This window comes from Corylus avellana, chromosome ca6 (assembly GCF_901000735.1).
Source record: "Corylus avellana chromosome ca6, CavTom2PMs-1.0".
Classification (NCBI taxonomy): Eukaryota; Viridiplantae; Streptophyta; class Magnoliopsida; order Fagales; family Betulaceae; genus Corylus; species Corylus avellana.
Window position 1 is genome coordinate 23,129,414 of NC_081546.1, and position 18,611 is coordinate 23,148,024.

The 18,611-nt window shown below is 35.6% G+C and overlaps 1 protein-coding gene across 1 annotated transcript; it reads left to right on the forward strand.

Annotated features, from left to right (window-relative positions):
• The first annotated feature begins 14,465 nt into the window (after positions 1-14,465).
• LOC132185400 (uncharacterized) lies at positions 14,466-15,830 on the forward strand. The gene has a single exon (XM_059599177.1). The coding sequence runs from the start codon at positions 14,466-14,468 to the stop codon at positions 15,828-15,830; it is 1,365 nt and encodes a 454-aa protein (XP_059455160.1).
• Positions 15,831-18,611: the final 2,781 nt, after the last annotated feature.

The window sequence follows — 18,611 nt, forward strand, 5'->3', positions numbered from 1 at the left end:
TTAAGGAGGGAAGACACCTCTATTTAATAAAATAATGTTTGGCTGTCGACCTTTCCACTAACTGAAAGATTCTTTCAAATGTCAAAAGGATTTCCCTTTTCCAAGCTTTCATCTCATTTTTCACTCATCTCCGTATAATAAATGGATAAATCTACTACTGAATTTGTATGAGACCTACATGAGTCCACAAATCCAATAGTGAATGAATTGAATTTGCATAAAAAGATGATTGAAAGATAGTTGAAAGAATAACGTGTAACATGCCTCTCTTAATAAACAAGCTTAACTTTATGTGTCAATCTAGCACTTGAGAAGCAATCCATGTGCTTCTTAATAAACAAGCTTAACTTTATATGTCAATCTAGCATTAGAAAAGCAATCCATGGTCTTCGGCAGATGTAGGTAGTTATACGATTATAATGACGTGACTGTGAAAATTACTCATTTATTTTACAAGCCATTGTTAATATAAAAGTTGTTTGCCACATCATCTTTGGTAGCCATATAACAGTTTATTAAATCGCATTCCTCATTTCTCACTCCATAACATGGGAGGCTCCCCAATTGGAGGGACAATGCTCCCAAAAAAGTTTAGCACTTGTATTTTTTTCTTATGATCTTGGCTTGATACATTTTGAGGCTTACGGTGACAAATTTAAGTGTGGCATTTTTCTTATTTTTAAATTTTAATTAAATATTACTTTAATACGAAATTATTTTGTTTACTTTTAATAACAAATTTATTTAGAGCATTCTCAATGAATGAGCCAAATGGTATTTTTATCTAAAATGGCTAATCAGATTTGTAAAAAACTGTCCACAAGGTGTAGCTCAATCGGCTGTGAACCACGCCTCATAAAGCGGAGGTTACTAGTTTGAATCTCCCCCTCCCCCTTCCCTTGTGTGGACATGTCAAAAAAAAACAAAAAAAGATTTGTAAACCCCACCCCCCCAAACATTAGGTTAGCCAAAAAAAAAAGCAAGATAAACATTTGATTGGATTAGCAAAATAAAAAATAAAAAGACACATGTAGCAACACTTTTCAATGGAGCCATTTTATTTTTTATTGTTTCTCTCATATGTTTTCTCTTTTTCCCAAAACTTCTCCCACTTTTCAAGGGATCATTGCGAGAATATTCTTTCACAATTTTTAATAAAAATATATTAAAAAGATATTTAAATGATATAGATAAAAATAAAATGCTAATCATTTCTTAGATTCAATTATTTTTTTTCTATTTTTCTCCTTTTTTTTTTCAAGTTTTTCATGTCCATACGACTTGAATAATGAAATAGAAGAAGAAAAAAAAATGAAAAGTTAAAAAGAGAGTACTTTGTAATTGAATAAAATGCTTGGAGGCTTTCCATCTTCTAAGCATTTTTAATCTTTCTCATTTTGAACGACATGTTAAATGTAAAAGAGAATAAAAATTCCTCTTCCTTTACCTTTTTTGGAATTTCAAATTCAGACTGTCTATTTTTCATTTTTCATTTTCCTAGGGAATGGAACATGGCTCCAATCAATTTTTAATTCGTTTTCTTTCTTTGCCTTGTTTCACAGGTTTTATGGCTGTGAAGCTCGATATGAGCAAAGCCTATGATAGGGTGGAATGGGGTTTTTTAGAGGCGGTGATGAGACGGATGGGATTCAATGAACGGTGGATATCACTTATTATGATGTGTGTCACATCGGTGAAGTATTCGATCCTTGTAAATGGGAAGCCTTGCGGGTTGATCACCCCGTCTAGGGGCATTCGACAAGGAGATCCCATATCACCTTATCTCTTTTTAATGTGTGCAGAAGCTCTAAGTGCTATGATCACCCAAGCAAATCGTACAGGTGTATTGTCAGGGATCCCAACCTCGAAGAAAGGCCCGGAGATTAGCCACCTCTTTTTCGCAGATGATAGTCTATTGTTTTGCAGGTCAAATGTGCATCAATGGAATCAGTTATCATCTATTTTACATCTATACGAGATGGCGTCGGGTCAAAAAATGAACACAAATAAAACGGCTATATTTTTTAGCCGGAACACTTCTTCTAGTGAGAGAGCCCAAGTACAGGGGTTGGCAGGAATTCCTGTTAGTCAAAATTTTGACAAATATCTTGGGTTGCCGGCCTTAGTGGGGAGGTCACGTACACGAGCTTTTAAAAGCATCAAGGATCGAGTATGGAACCGGCTTCAGGATTGGAAGCTTAAATTCTTGTCTCAAGCCGGGAAAGAGATTCTATTAAAAGCTGTGATTCAAGCCATGCCAACCTATAGTATGAGCGTATTTCAACTCCCAAAGGTATTATGTTCCGAGATAAATTCACTTATGATGAAGTTTTATTGGGGCCATAAGGAGAGAGATAAACGGATCCATTGGTTGAGTTGGACTAAAATGAGCTGTTCTAAGGCGAACGGAGGCTTAGGCTTTCGAGACCTTAGATGCTTTAATAAGGCTCTCTTGGCAAAGCAAATATGGCGGCTGTGGAAAAATCCAGACAGCTTAGTAGGGAGAATAATGAAAGCAAAATACTATCCCAATTGCTCGGTACTTGAAGCGTCTTGTGGGAAAAAGCCTTCATTTACGTGGCGTAGTATACAAAGCTCTTGTGACCTTGTAAAAGAAGGGCTGCTTTGGCGAGTTGGCAATGGACAAAAAATTCAAATCTGGAAGGATCGTTGGATCAACTCACCATCCACTTTTCGAATTGCATCTCCCCCACGGGTACTTGCTGAGACAGCAACTGTAAGTGCTTTGATAGATACACATACTAAGTGGTGGAATTTAGCCTTGCTGGACCAGATGTTCACTCAAGAAGAGATCCTTGCTATCCGATCACTTCCTGTGAGTCTTACTGAGCAAGAGGATGTCCTCATATGGAGGGGAACAGCAAAGGGGGTGTTTTCTGTTCGGAGTGCGTACCATATTCAGAAAGACAGAGAATTGCTGCATTCAGCTGGAGGATCTGGACAGCATCATAATCACCCACTATGGCGAATCCTTTGGAATCTTTCCATCCCCCCTACAGAAAAGCAGTTTCTATGGAGAGCATGCCACGACTCTCTGCCAACTAGAGCAAATCTTTGTTCTCGCAAGGTGTTAACGGATCCTAGCTGCCCGATATGTGAACGAGCCCCTGAAACGATATATCATGTCCTATGGCAGTGTCCTGCAGCACGTGATGTTTGGAGTGCAGGTTGTCCCTGCTTCCAAAAAAGTTCCTTCGAAGGTCCTGAGTTCCTGCAGGTTGTTGAAGGGATGTATAACAAATGTGATCAATTGGAATTTCTCCAATTTGTGGGTATAGCAAGACGTATATGGCTCCGGCGAAATGACTTCATCCACAGCGGGACTTTTCTGCACCCGACGTCACTCCTTCAACATGCTATCCAAGCGACAGAGCAATTTCAGAAACTGATGGAGCGAAGAACTTCTGAAGGGGTAGCAACCGAAACTATCTTGCCGAGAATGAGTGTGTGGACAGCGCCGCCAGCTGGCTGGTTTAAAGCCAATTGGGATGCCGGGGTTGATGTCAAGCAGGGATGCGTGGGATTGGGGGCTGTTGTACGTGATCATCAGGGGAAGATGTGGGCAGCTAGCTGCCAGACACGACAGGGACCCCTGGATCCATCAGCGGCAGAAGCCATGGGAGCTATAATGGCAGTGCAGCTGTGCAAGGAATTGGGCCTGCAACGTGTTCAACTGGAAGGTGATGCCAAAAATGTGATTGAGGCAGTCAATTCCGAAAATACTGATGATAGTAGCAGGGGACAATTGACAGCTGACATACATTCTTATTTACGTCCAATTCGGGAGTGGGAGATGAGATATGTACGTCGTGATGGGAACAAGGTGGCTCATGCCTTAGCTAGGATGGCAATTAAGGACAATGTACACATGGTGTGGTTGTATAACCCACCAGAATGTATTAGTGAATTTTTGCAAGCAGACATCTCTGCTTTGCAAGCTATGCAATAAATATATGGCATATGCCATTTGCTCAAAAAAAAAAAAGAATGAAACATTCATCTTCTTAGCATTTAATCCAATATTCAAGAAGAACTTTAATATTCTTTCATTATCTTTATTTAATGCTGTCGAATTTTTAATCCCTGTTTGAGGAGAATCAATTTTTAATGCTACTGATTTTTTTCCCCATTTTGAACGTGCAAAGGAGATGAATGGTTTTTTTCCCACCTTCTTAGCATTTAATAGCATTTATTTAATGCATCAATTTTTTTAAGCCTTATTCAATTGAGCAGCATTAAAAATTGATTCTCTAAGTCCCAAAGTTTCATTCTTGAAACAAGGCGTAAATTTATGTGGCACAAAGAATTTGGCACTTGTTTTCCTCGCTTCTATGAAAACAATTAATTTGGATCTTTCCATTTCATTCTCCAGTTAATTATAGTGGAGGGGCATTTTTGTCTTCTCAAAAAGTGAAAAGACAAACATACCCCTCCACTATAACTACCTGGAGGTTTTTTTTTTTTGGTAGTTTTTTCATTTATTTTAGGGTTAAATGCAATTTTAGTATATGTGGTAAGGCCCAAAATCAAACAGATCCCTCGGTTTCAAAAAGTGTCACAAGCGGTACCTGTGAATATTGAAAAGACACACTTAGTACTTCCGTCCATGATCCGTCCAAAAATTTAACGAAACTACACCTCAATACGCTTAAAATGGCAACACCTATCCCAGATGCCACATATAAATGCCAAATCAGCAGATTGGCTGATGTGGCATTATATTATAAGTGGTACTTATGTTTTTGCTACCACATATGCTTAAAAAAATAAAAAAAGAATGAAACAAATAAAATTTTTAAAAAATAAATTAAACTTTTTAATAGGGGTGTCAATACGGTTACAGTTAGCGGTTATTAGCAAAAAAACGCTAACTGTAACCGCCTTAGCGGTTATTAAATTTCACTAATCGCAACCGTAACCGCCTAGCTACTAACCGCCGATTAGCGGTTAGTAAAACATGTAACCACCCGCTATAACCGCTTTTCAAAATTAGGCGTTTTGGGCTTTTTTGGGCTTTCTCAAAATAAATATATAACCAATTTTCAGTTTTTTTTTTTTTTTTTTAATCACTGTAGCTATGGGTGAAATTTAAAACCGCCTAACCGCTAACCGCTATAACCGTTAACCGCTAACCGCCTAACCGCCTAACTGCTTTAAAAGCGGTTAGTAAAAACCGCTAACCGCCTAGGCGGTTGCGGTTAGTAAAAACCGCTAACCGCCTAGGCGGTTGCGGTTAACGGTTAGTGGGTTTTGAAAATCCGCTAACCGCTTTTTTTTAAATATATATATATATAATAACAATAAGTCGTGAGTTTATGAACTTTTTTTGGTTGATTAAAATGGGCCTCAAGCTTCAAGTTTAACCATGTTGGTTTTTTTTTGTTGCTTGTGAGTTTATAAACTTGTTTATGTTTTATTTTATTTCTATGTGTGAGTTTATGAACTTGCTTGTGAGTTTATGAACTTGTTTGAGTTTATGTATAAGACTACAAGTGAAGTGATGATTTTGTTGTAATTTTATTTGTATATTATATGATGTGTAGATTTGTAGAAGGTGGCCAACAAGATTTTGGTATATAACAATTTTTAATGCTAAAATGGCCATGAAAAGGAAAAAACAAAATGTTTAAAATGAGCAAAAAAAATGTTTAAAGTGAGCCCAAAACCGGCCCAAACTCGGTCCAAAACCGGCCCAAAATCGGTCCAAAGAAAAAAGCCCAAAAAAGCGGTTAGAAAAAAACGGTTATTCCAAAGCGGTTAACCGCTACCCGGTTAGCGGAGGCGGTTAGTAATTTTTACTAACCGCCTAGGCGGTTGCGGTTAGCGGTTTTAGCCACTAACCGCTAACCGCAACCGCTATTTCACCCCTAACTGTAGCATTTTTACCTTATTTGTTTTTTGCATTTTTAGTGTCTTCTTGGGCCAAATTGCTATAAAAAGTGCCCATATTGAAAAATCAAAAATATTTGACCCCAAATTTACATTTACTTGTACTTTAAAAAAAATTCCTTAAATATAAATCATAACATGTTAAAATTTAATATGATTAACTTGAATAAAATATTTGAATTGTCATTGAATCATATGATTAAGTATTGATCTTAGACATTTATATTATTCATATGCATATATGTATAATTATAATTTATAACATATATAGACTTATAAGTTTATAACATACATTGGAACTAAGTCTCTATGTACTTAATTGTTATATTAGTATGAATTGGTATAAGTTTGACTTTTTTTTTCCCCTAGGAAACCCTAGCTCTCTTCCCAGAGCGCCGCATAGGTAGGGTAAACCCTGGTTTGGGGAGGAGGGAAGGTCGTTGGCTGCCTCCCTCCTCCCCTCGCCCTCTCCGGAGCTAACCTATTTACTTGATGTCCTAGCTCCGTTGCCTCCTCCCTCCCCCTTCGGCTTGTGCGGTTTTTCCTCCTTCTCTTCCGCCCCTTTCTCTTTTTTTGTCCCATTCTCTGGTGTTTTGCCCTTCTCCTTTTGCCATTGTGCCCACCTTGCCGTTCTCCACCATGCTGCCTTTTCCCACTGCCTTCAGTCTCTGCCACGTCTTTTCTGGGTCGGGCTTGGCTTTGGATCGTTTTGTCTTTGCTCGATCTTCATCCTCCGTCTGATCCCCTCGACGTGTGCCCCGCCATCCTGCTCTCCGGATTTGTCCGTGTCCATCCTACCTTTTGATCCGGATCCGTCACTCCGACTATGGTTTGTTTCTGTTATGTTTTGTGGTTTTTCCCCTTTCTTGTTTTTGCCTGTTATTTGCTCTTTTTTTCTCGATGTGTGTTTTTTTTTTTGCTTGTTTGGCACACTTTCTGGGTGCTGCTCATGGGGATTCACTCAAACTCTTCCCCCTGTGCTTTAAGTGTGACGCTAATCTCCTCCGCGCCAGCTTTGCCGCCCACCGTCAGCTGTCTGGTCTTTTCAGGCGTCCCCTCGCAATGAGCTTCCAACGCCACCTTTCGCGTCGGTTTCTGGCCAGCACGCGATCCGCTTCCTTATGGCTGCTGTCATCCGCTTTGTGTGCTTTTCCTGTTGTTTTTCCTGTATTGTTAGCTTCTTTTTGTTGTATTTCAGTTTTTCCCTGTATTTGTTTTTTACTTTCCTGTTTTATTTTCCTATAAGTTTTTTCTTTCCTTTTTTTGCTTGTAATAAGGCTCTGTCCTCTCTCTTTGTTCCGCCCGTTTGTATCTTGATGTTTCTGTGGGATATTTGCTTTGGTCCAGACCCTTGGGTTGTGGATGTAAACGATATCCTGGCTTTCGGGTCGAGGAGGATGAGTTTCGGCTTAAGGGTTCTTTGCTCTCAGGGCCAAGGATCAAGCGCTACATATGCATTGGTTTGTGTCTGTTTGGTGCAGATCTGTGGTTAAACCTATTGAATAGTCATAGGTTAGCGGATGATATGGTCTTTGATTGGACTTGATTGGTTTATTGTAACTTTAGCTTCAGCTATGATTTGCTTCAGATCTTTTTGCTCTGTTTGTAAGAGCTCTTGCTCGCGACTTTTTATCAATGAATGAGTATGGAATGTTTTTTCCCTTTAAAAAAAAAGTATGAATTGGTATACTTATGATTTATGTCATATTATATATGTATAATTCGTTATTATATAATCATATAAATTAAAATGATAATGCATTAATACTTCAATTGTGGTTATAAGTAACACATTGTTTAATCCAATGTCAATTACTTAATTTGATATTATACGAATCACATTATCACTGTACATTAATAATATGATTCACTTTAATAAGTATTTGAATTGTTCTTGAATCATATGATTAAGTATTGATCTTATACATTTATTATGCATAATTGCATATATGTATAATGTATAATTATAAGTTTATAACATACATTGGAATTAAGTCTCTAGATACTTAATTGTTGTATTGGTATGAACTTGCATACTTATGACTTATAAGTTATGTCATATTATATATGCATAATTTGTTATTATATAATCAAATAATTTAATGATCAATTGATCATGTAATATAATCATATAAATTATAATGATAATATATTAATACTCAAATTGTGATTTAATTATCTCAAAAAAAAATTGTGATTTAATAATCAATTGATTATGTTATATGTATAAATATTATTATAATTATAATTATAAAAATATATTATATAAAAAGGCGGTTAGTGGTTAGCTTCTAATCGCCGGCATTGACACCCCTACTTTTTAAACCTAAATGAGAATACCCATTCCTAACTCGACCCTTAACACCCTTAGGTTTCTCGATACGCCGGCTATTTGACCCTTAGGGTTTGCAATACAGACACTATCGTTACTAGGTATACCGACCATTGTTTCATTTCTGGGTACCGGTAGTCGTGTGTTGAGTCATCCACAACAAAAAGTACCAAAGGTCAGGTTGGAGGATTTCGGCTTCGAGGATTTCTGGTTTGAATTGAATACCAATACCCAACTGGATTATTTGTGCCGTTTGTTTTCCTTATGGCGACGAAAGGCGAAGTACGCGCACTACAGGAAAATTGGAGTTGTCGCTAATTAACATTAGCAACGACTATGGTTGTCGCCCCAAGTCGTTGCAAGTAATCTATCGTTAAAGACTAAACATCGACGTCCTTGCATGTCGTCGCTGTTAATAATTATCAGTGACGACAAATGTCGTCACTGATGATGCACACATTAGTGACAACAAATGTCGTCGCTAGATGATGCACACATTAGTGACGACAAAATGTCATTGCTAGATGATTATGCGATCATCAGATCGTTGTCGTCAACATCAAATGCTTTTCTTTTTTGCCGATTATTGTTTTAAATTGTTTGGTATGAATGATCTAAACATAACAATATGTTAGAGCTTATCTCAAGAACTCTTTTTCTAATTAAATATGATAAAAGGTCTGAAACAAAGTTCATTACACATTTTTAAGTGAATAAGTCTCAAAAGTAGGATGAGAAAACTACATAATTGTCAAGTGCTTAAGCAGGTGCCAAAGAAGGTATACATCAACAACAATGTTCCTTGAGAAATTAAACTTCATATGTAGTTAAGCAGGAAAAAAAGGATTACAAAGAAGGCTTCCCAGATGTAAGAACCGATAACTTGTACAACTCATCAATACCATATTGTAACTGCACGGAGAAGAATAGCATATATTAGACAAGAAATTTCCCCAAAGAAAATAGCCGAAACTAAATGAAGCTGTGGAAAAAGAGATGGACTTGGATTATGGAAGCTATAATTTGTCTCCCAAGCTGTGTGTGTGTGTAATTTCCTGTTCCGAATACTTAAAGATAGCAACTGATTTCCGAATACCTAATTCATAATTACTCCACTATTCTGAATAATATATAAAAGAGCTCAACCAGCTAAGAGTAAAGGCATCAAAAACAATAAATCACTCGGATAAATACAAGGATTAAAACAACAATCACCTTCTATAGAGTGGCATGTATTTTGCAATTCGGTATTTCTACAACATAAGAAAGGGGACAAAGAAAATGAATCAAGATTTGTGCAGGGAAAATAAAACCAGGTTACAATACAAGCAACATCTAAACTTGTTAAGAAAACTCTAATACCTAGAGATGAGTTTAATTGATGTATTTCATACAAGACAGATATCGACAGATGTACATCAAAATGGGTGAGCATGCAGTTTACCAAAATAGCTGGGGAGGGAGGGACGGAGGAAGGAACCCCACTAGGTCACAATCATAAAACGCAAGACACAAATAGAAAGTGAAACAACCGTAGGATTCATCATTGACATTATGTGTGGTTTAAAGAAACAAATAAAAACAAAACAAACAAAACAGACCACATAGCCTAAAACATTCCTTCATTTTGGAAAACAAAATTAATTAAAGGATTTGCTAGTATGTCAATCTAGTTGTTGTTTAAAACCAAAGTGGAAGAAGGCTAACTCTGTAATTATACTGGGAGCTAGTGGAAATAGGAATCCCATCCCATGATATACAAACATATATATATAGTTGTAAACCGTTAACTAATATAAGTGAAGCAATAATGAAAAAACCAAAACACAGAAGGAAGCTAAACAAATTGCAATCCCAACTATAAAGTAACTGCATCAATCACATACGATATGCAGCATACTTCATGATGTTCTTGCCCCTAAATCTGTCAACAAGTGTTGACAGTACGTAATACTCTACTGATGAAAAAAAATGTCATCAGTAATACTCTATGATGAAGAAAGTGGAAGGGCAAATGAAGTGAACAAGAAAAGGCACCCGTTAATTTCGAGAACTTCACTCCCATAGTACTAGACAGATGAACAGCTGGATGTGCTTATGGAATTTGACTGAGGAATGATGGGCGTTTACTCTGAGGTTGTTTGTTAAACAACACCCACTTCCCAAATACTATTCATTTCATTCCCCAAAGAAATTAACATCAAAACATTTTCACTTTTATATCACATCATTCACTTTTTATATCACACCATTTACTTTTTGCTACTATTCAAATAAAATAAAAAATCACTACAAAACAAATTTTTTTTACTTTTTAATACCACTTTTTCACCTTTTTGTACCAATCATTATTTTCTTTTTTCTTTTTTATTTTATTGTGAATAGTGTTGTGGAAAGGCCATGTTGTTTGTCAAACACTATCTCTATTACTCTATTACCGGTGAAGTTGATCTACAAAGCGTACATATTACACGTTATTGAACTGGTTTCCATATATGGTAAATACAACGTCTTAGTTTTGTGAAACTTTCACAGAAATGTTGTGAATTTGCATTTAATTTTGGTTGCCCTGCTCTTTTATTGAATATACTCTTATGTACATAATATCTAGAAACAAAAGTGGTGTGCTAATTAATTTTAGCTAACAAGTCTGTTGATGTCATGTCAGACCCTTAAATCAAATCTTATCTTCATTAGGAATTAAAGAGTTTTCTAAGATATAGAAGAAAAGTATAGTGTATGTTACTAGTGAGCTTCAGTGACCAAGTGTATCAATTTTAAATCCAAAAGATGTGGAATCCCCTTAATCCCATCGTTTTTCCTTACAACAGTTTTCCTTTAAACTGAATTGGAAATAGGAGGAGCCATCTCTGTCTTAGTGCAAGTCCGTTAGTACCAACATGTCACATATGTAAAGAAAATGAACAGATTCAATCATTCGAACCCCTCATACATAAAGAAGAATTTAAGCAACTAAATAAGGACGTCCACTTCGTTTGTTAATGTGTTTTGACAGGGTTTTTTAAAAAAAAAAAAAAATGTGCTGATATGACATGTGAAAACAATTTTGGGTGTTTTACATTTTGAGTTGTTTGCTAATAGTTTCATTTGGATAAGAGAAAACAAAAGTGAGAAGGAGAATGGTTTAACAAACAAAGCATTCCATCATGTTTATTACACCAAATCAATAAAGCAAAGAAGTGTATCACCTTATCAACTAATTTTAAAATACATGATGCAGAAAATAAAATGAAAACCTAGCTGTTGATTTATGTTATGTGCCTTTTGGGGATAACATAATGAATGGGAAGACGTATCACATTGGGGAAATGGAAGAGTCCCAGTTGGAAATAAGGAGTCAAGTAATATTAGAAATGAGTGAACCTTTTGCTATTCTCAAGTGCAGGTGAATTGTGGATCATTATGGGTGTGCATCACAAGGAGGAAATGAAAGGACAACTTATCCTTAATTCAATTAACTTGTCTACTTGGGTTTTGCAAGACATTAAGTAGTGGGTCTATTTAACATGGGTTCAGCCGTAAGAAAAGGGGATCCGGATCCTCTCTAGTCTATTTTGGACTAGAGAGTATCCAGTTCATGGTTAGGTAAGAAATCCTAGAACCACAAATAGGACACATATTTCACTAATAAATATATATATATATATATATATATATATATATATATAGCATTTAAAATAATAATAATATTGAGCATGGGTATTTGGCCACTTCATCTTGGCCTATCCTACCACTTCATTCACAAGGTGGTCACCACCCTAAGGGCCAACCCATTATTATTATTATTATTATTATTTTTCGCTTTGTCTTTGCCCGAGGTGGTCGGGTTACCCCATGGCCCAATCGGGTGGTCCTGGCCACCCCAAGGGCCAACTCCATTATTATTATTATTATTATTTTCGCTTTGGTGTTTGGTGGTCGGGACCACTTCAAGTACATGGGTGGTTTCGCCACCTACCAACGGTGATCCGGCCACACCAAGCATGCTTAAGATAGGGATTGTACCACGCCTTATTATTTTATTTTTAATTTTTTAATTTTAAATTTTAAATAATATTTTATTATTATTTTTTATTAGTAGGACATATGTCCCGTTTGTGACTCTAGAATTTTTGAGAGAAATCCTAGCCATAAACTGGGTACTTTCTAGTTCATTTTGGACTTGAGAGAATCCTGTTCCAATAGAAGGGGGCTTGAAATATAATGTTAATTATAATCCCCTGTTAGGAGATTAGGAGATTAGCTATCTCGAATTAGCTACCAATCTTGTATTTCTAGTAATTCTATTTCCATTTCAATCTCAGATTACTTTTATTTCCATTATTTCTTTACTGTTTCTAATTAGAACCTTACAATTTATTGCAACATACATTTCCAGAGCCAAAAACCTACCAATATGTCTATCCTTATAGAGCTCCAAATCCAAATCTAATAAGATTCCTAGTGACAAATAAATAATAATTTTAAGGACAGAAATTTCCTGGAAATATCGTTCAACCCATTTAAAGTAGTGTTAGTGTCTATAAATATTTAAAACGTTAGTCTAAGTTAGTAAACTGCTATTAATGATCTTACGAATTTAATGTACGTTTTAAATGTTTATAGACATTTGGCATTATTTTAAATGAGTTTGAGGATATTTCTTCCAGACTGGTTTGGAGGAAATTTCTGTCCTAATTTTAATAAGATCACAAATCATCAACAAGTGTTTTACTTCTGTGTTTTGAACTTTTGATAGTAAAAATTTACTCATTTATCTTAAAAAATAAATGTTCTTTGAATTAAAAAGCTTATTTGGAATTAAATCGGAGACCTTATCATGCAAATCACACATTTAAGGAATGATTCCTGTCAAAATTAAATTCCACCTTAAACACTAGGTGGCCGGCCAAAATTGGTGTCTCCATAAAGACTATAAAATCAAAATTTTCAACTCCTTTCCATTTCACACAACAACATCAACGGATTGGACGAGAAGAACCAAAAAAAAAAAAAAAACTGTCGGATTTACCACCTAATAACTCATTAATGAATAACATGAACACATCAATAAAAAAATAGTAATGCTAAGTGAACTGGGACATTGCTTTGGATAGAGCCAATGGCCGAATTGGAGTAGGAGTTATTGTGAGGAATGAGGTGGGGGCAGTAATAGCAGCGAAGGGTCCACAAGAATGGGCTTCCTGGATGCCACTGCAGCTGAAGCTTTGGGTGCATTTTTGGCTGTGTGCTTATGTAGAGATTTAAGGTTTACCCAAATCTACATGGAAGGAGACGCCAAAACTGTGGTTGATGCGGTAGCAGCGGGGGAACCATCTTCTCGAAATTTTGGCCAACTCATGATTGATGATATTCGGGTAATTTTGGCTTTTCTTCCGAATTGGTGTATTGGTCACGTAAGACGTTGGGGTAATAATGCAGCTCATGTATTAGCCAAAGAGGCTATGAAGCGAGTCATAGATAAAGTTTGGATTGATGAAATCCCAATTTGTATCTCTGATATTATTTTGGAAGAGCAAATTGCTCTTTCCCATTGAGATTTGAATGAAATACAAGTGATCCATTTATTCAAAAAAAAAAAAAAAAATAGTAATGCTAGGAACCATCTTTTTATCCTCTTAAAGCTAATGTGGCTTATAAAATTACCATTAAATTTTAGATGAATCATACTTGAATTTTGATCCAATGGTGATTTTGAAAGCTACATCAGCTTTAAGAGGATAAAAGAATAGTCCCTAGCATTACCCATAAAAAAATAAATAAATAGAAAAACCCAACATTCTAGAAACAACCAAACCACCCTCTTTTTGGTATTTTACACAAAATTAACTTTTATTTCATTAATTCAAATTCCTAGCATTTACATCTTTAAAAATAAAAATAAAAAATCATTTACTCCTAGCCCATTTGTAGCCGCCCCTCTCTCTCTTTTCCCTTCATTTTCTCTCAACTCTCCTATTTTCTTACATTCTTCCAAAAAAACTCAAGAACCCTAGCACCCCCATATTTTCTCTCTCAAGGATCTCAAGATTGAAGTTTTCTCTTCCCTAAATCCACTCGCACGTAAGTATAATTTTCTTGTTCTCTTTGAATCTTTTTTATGCAAACATATTCAAGAAATTGTGTAGTGATGTGTAAAATGTAACCTTACAGAGTAGTGAAGATGATGAATATGGTATTATCCTACCAATGGTGTATGCCCATGACTAGGGCTTCACTCTATCCTGTTGCTAAACTTAGTTCTTGTACCAAGAAGACCAGCCTTTGCTTTTCTACTCCATTGCTTCTTTGGCGCCGAAAGATGCCTTCTATTACTGGATCATCATCATCATTATTGGCATCACCTTCGGTAGCGGCCCATATTTCTAATGAGTCACATCCATTGATGATGATAGAACCGGGTGAGGAGGACGAAGATGGCCGGAGTATGTGCCGTTTCTATGACTACGTAAACGAAAAGGTTGTAAATACCAATACTAAGATCCCTAAAGAGGTCGATGATGCAATATGCGTCGGGTCATCTCATGGCTGGCTGGCTTATGTCTCTCGTCTCGACTGCTCAGTTTTCCTTTGGAGTCCCTTCACCACCTCTCCACTCATCTGGCTTCCTCCCATTCATACGCTACCCTTCGTAAAAGTTATACCTTGCGAAGAGTTGGCTGATGATGAACACAAAGACGGTGATATAAGTGCATATGACGACGATTTTTCCTCCGATTTTGGGTTCAAAGTTGAATTTGAAGATCAAAATAGATCCCAAAGATATTGTACCATGTCTACAAAACTCTTGAGTTTAGATATCATACAGAAGATTGTTTTGTCATCTGCTCCAACAAGTGATGATTGCATCGTAGTGGCTCTTCCTATTTATAAGATTCGTCACAGTATTGCTTTTTGTAAACCTGGGGACAAGTCATGGACCTTTGTAGAGCCGCCACTTGAGAAATCTTTCCACCTTATAGATGTCATACATTTCAACAACCAATTGTTCTATGCGGTGTCTTGTTGTGGACTTACTTTATACGCTTATAATCTTTCTGATCTTTCTTCTCCAAAGAGTTATCTTCTTGAAACTTCTTTCGACTTTGAACCCTTATCCTCACTTGAAGAACGCATGAGGAGTTGGTACAAAGATAGATATTATCTGGTTGAATCATTAGGTGATCTTCTCTGGGTTCGTAGGCTTATTGCTAATAATATGGATGACGATGGCAAATTTACATTTTCTCATGATGCTAAAATATTTCCAGACCAAACAGTCACGTTTGACGTTTATAAGCTGGATTTCTCTCGGAATACATGGGAATTTGCTAAATGCATAGGTGACCAAGTTTTATTTTTAGGTACTAACCAATCTCTGTCTCTCTCTGCTCGAGACTTTGACAAATTGCAAGCAAATCGGATATACTTCACCGATGATTCTTTTACAATACATAAGAAATATCCTAATTATGGGGGCCACGATTTTGGTGATTACGAGCTAGGAGGATCTGCATTTTCTGAGTTTAGATTTCGTGGCACCAAGATTCTACCACCACCTTTTTGGGTTATGCGCAATTTTCATTAATATCCTTCATTAGTTCATTATATTGCCTTCTCATTTAAAGATCAAAGGTTCTACACTCACTTATCCTGATATATATACTCTTTATCTCCATTAGCTTTCAACTTATGTTGTAGGTTTCTTATTTTTGGGGTGGCTTGTTTGTGTTTTGCATTGTTCAAACGGGTTGTATATTCTATATAATTGGGATTAATTTCTTGATCTCTCACTAGAAATTTATTCTCTTATTGGTTGTTTTGCCCCTTCACCAATTGACTTTTCAATATATTGTTAGATAACCAATTTATATTGTTGAGATATTTCTCCATTTTTGGAAGTTTAAATGACTTTTGCCTTGGCTTTTATGTTTGATAAAGGAAACATATAGGACAACCTTGTTGTTCTTTAAGGAGGGAAGACACCTCTATTTAGTAAAATAATGTTTGAAAAGACGTGGTTAATTAACTTTATTCATACTCGACCTTTCCACTAACTGAAAGATTCTTTCAAATGTTCAAATAAAAAAAAATGAAAAGAAATAATAATAATCTTTCAAATGTCAAAAGATTTCCCTTTTCCAAGCATTCAAATCATTCTTCATCTCATTTTTCACTTATCTCTGTATAGTAAATGAGTGAATCTACTATTGAATTTGTGTGGGACCTATATGAGTCCACAAATCCAATGGTGGATGAATTGGATTTGCAGAAAAAATATGATTGAAAGATAGTTGAGAGAATAATGTGTAACATGCCTCTCTTAATAAACAAGCTTGACTTTATGTGTCAATCTAGCACTTGAGAAGGCACTTGAGAAGCAATCATTGTGCTTCTTAATAAACAAGCTTAACTTTATATGTCAATCTAGCACTTGAAAAGTAATCCATGTGCTTCGGCATATGTAGGTACTTATACGATTATGATCATGACGTGACAGTGAAAATTAATCAATTTTTTGGCCCATAAAAAGATCATTTTTTGCCCATAAAAGTCCTAGGTAGCAAAAGGTCATAGGCTCATCAGTGGGTAAGGCCACAACAACTACGGATGGGGCCTATGGCCTCTGCCGCCTAAGACTTTTATGAGCTAAAAATTGTCTTTTTATGACACTATAGCATTTCTCTTTTTTTTACAAGCTATTATTAATACAAAAGTTGTTTGCCACATAATCTCAGTTGTATGGTAGCCATATAATAGCTTACTAAATCGCATTCCTCATTTCTCACTCCATGGCATGGGTGGCTCCCCAATCAGAGGGAAAATGCTACCAAAAAAGTTTATCACTTGTATTTTTTTCTTATGATCTTGTCTTTTCCTTTCTTTTCTTTTTTTTTTTCTTTTTCTTCTCGGGATTGGTTGCTAGTTAGAAGGCCAGCTTGATACATTTTGAGGCTTATGGCGACAAATTTATGTGTGACATTTTTCTTATTTTTAAATATTTATTAAATATTACTTTAATACTAAATTATTTTGTTTACTGTTCATAACGAATTTATTTATAGATCATTTTTTAGATTCAATTAATTTTTTCTATTTTTCTCCCTTTTTTCAAGTTTTTCATATCCATAAGACTTGAATAATGAAATAGAGGAAAAAAAAAAAAAAAAACTTATAAAGAGAGTAGTTTGTAATTGAATAAAATGCTTGTAGGCTTTCCATCTTCTTAGCATTTAATCTTTCTCATTTTGAACGACGTGTTAAATGTAAAAGAGAATAAAAACTCCTCTTTCTTTATTTTGTTTCAAGAATGGAACATGACTCCAATCAATTTTTAATTCGTTTTCTTTCTTTGCCTTGTTTCAAGAATGAAACATTCATCTTCTTAGCATTTAATCCAATATTCAAGAATAACTTTAATATTGTTTCATCATCTTTATTTAATGCTATCAAATTTTTTAAGCCTTGTTTGAGGAGAATCAATTTTTAATGCTACTGATTTTTTTCCCCCATTTTGAAGGAAAAGGATCCTCTCCATTTCAAAATCCCTCAATTTCCTCTATTTAGTGCATTTTGAAGGGTAGTGTAGTCCAAAAGTTTTAATAATGGTAGTGCATTAAATGCAATACCCTTCAAAATGCACTAAATAGAGAAAATGGAGAGATTTTGAAATGGAAAGGATCCTATTTCCATTTTGAACGTGCAAAGGAGTTGAATGGTTTTTTTTCCCACCTTCTTAGCATTTAATGCAATATTCAATAATGTCTCTAATATTGTTTATTTAATGCATCAATTTTTTTAAGCCTTATTCAATTCAGGACCATTAAAAATTGATTATCCAAGTCCCGGATTAGGATTATCTCAGAATAATGAGTAATTTTAGGTGGCCTACTTGTGTCCTACTTGTGTCCCACTAAGAATGATGTGGCTTACTTCAGGATAATATCTAGTTAGTTATATTGGAGGGGTATTTTTGTCTTTCACTTTTTAAGAAGACAAAAATATCATTCCAATATAACTAACTGGATATTATCCAGTTCAAATGAACTAGAGATGATCCTGTTGAAGTCCCAAAGTTTCATTCTTGAAACAAGGCGTAAATTTATGTGGCATGAAGAATTTGGCACTTGTTTTCCTCACTCCTATGAAAACAACAGCCATTTTCTACGCTTAACTTAATTACCAAGCATAAGAAGATTAACATAGAATCTATGTATGTGGTAAAATAACTCAAAATATATGTTTAGATAAATCTCCTTGGCCACAAGATTATTCCAGATAGTCAGAAGATTAACAAATGAATCCACTGCACTAGAATATAAAGGAGGATCAAGATTTGTCTATTCCCCAAACTCCACTTTTATTTGTT

Excerpts from the sequence above, each read along its gene's own strand:
- LOC132185400 (XM_059599177.1), top strand. The coding sequence starts at position 14,466 with ATGACTAGGGCTTCACTCTATCCTGTTGCTAAACTTAGTTCTTGTACC.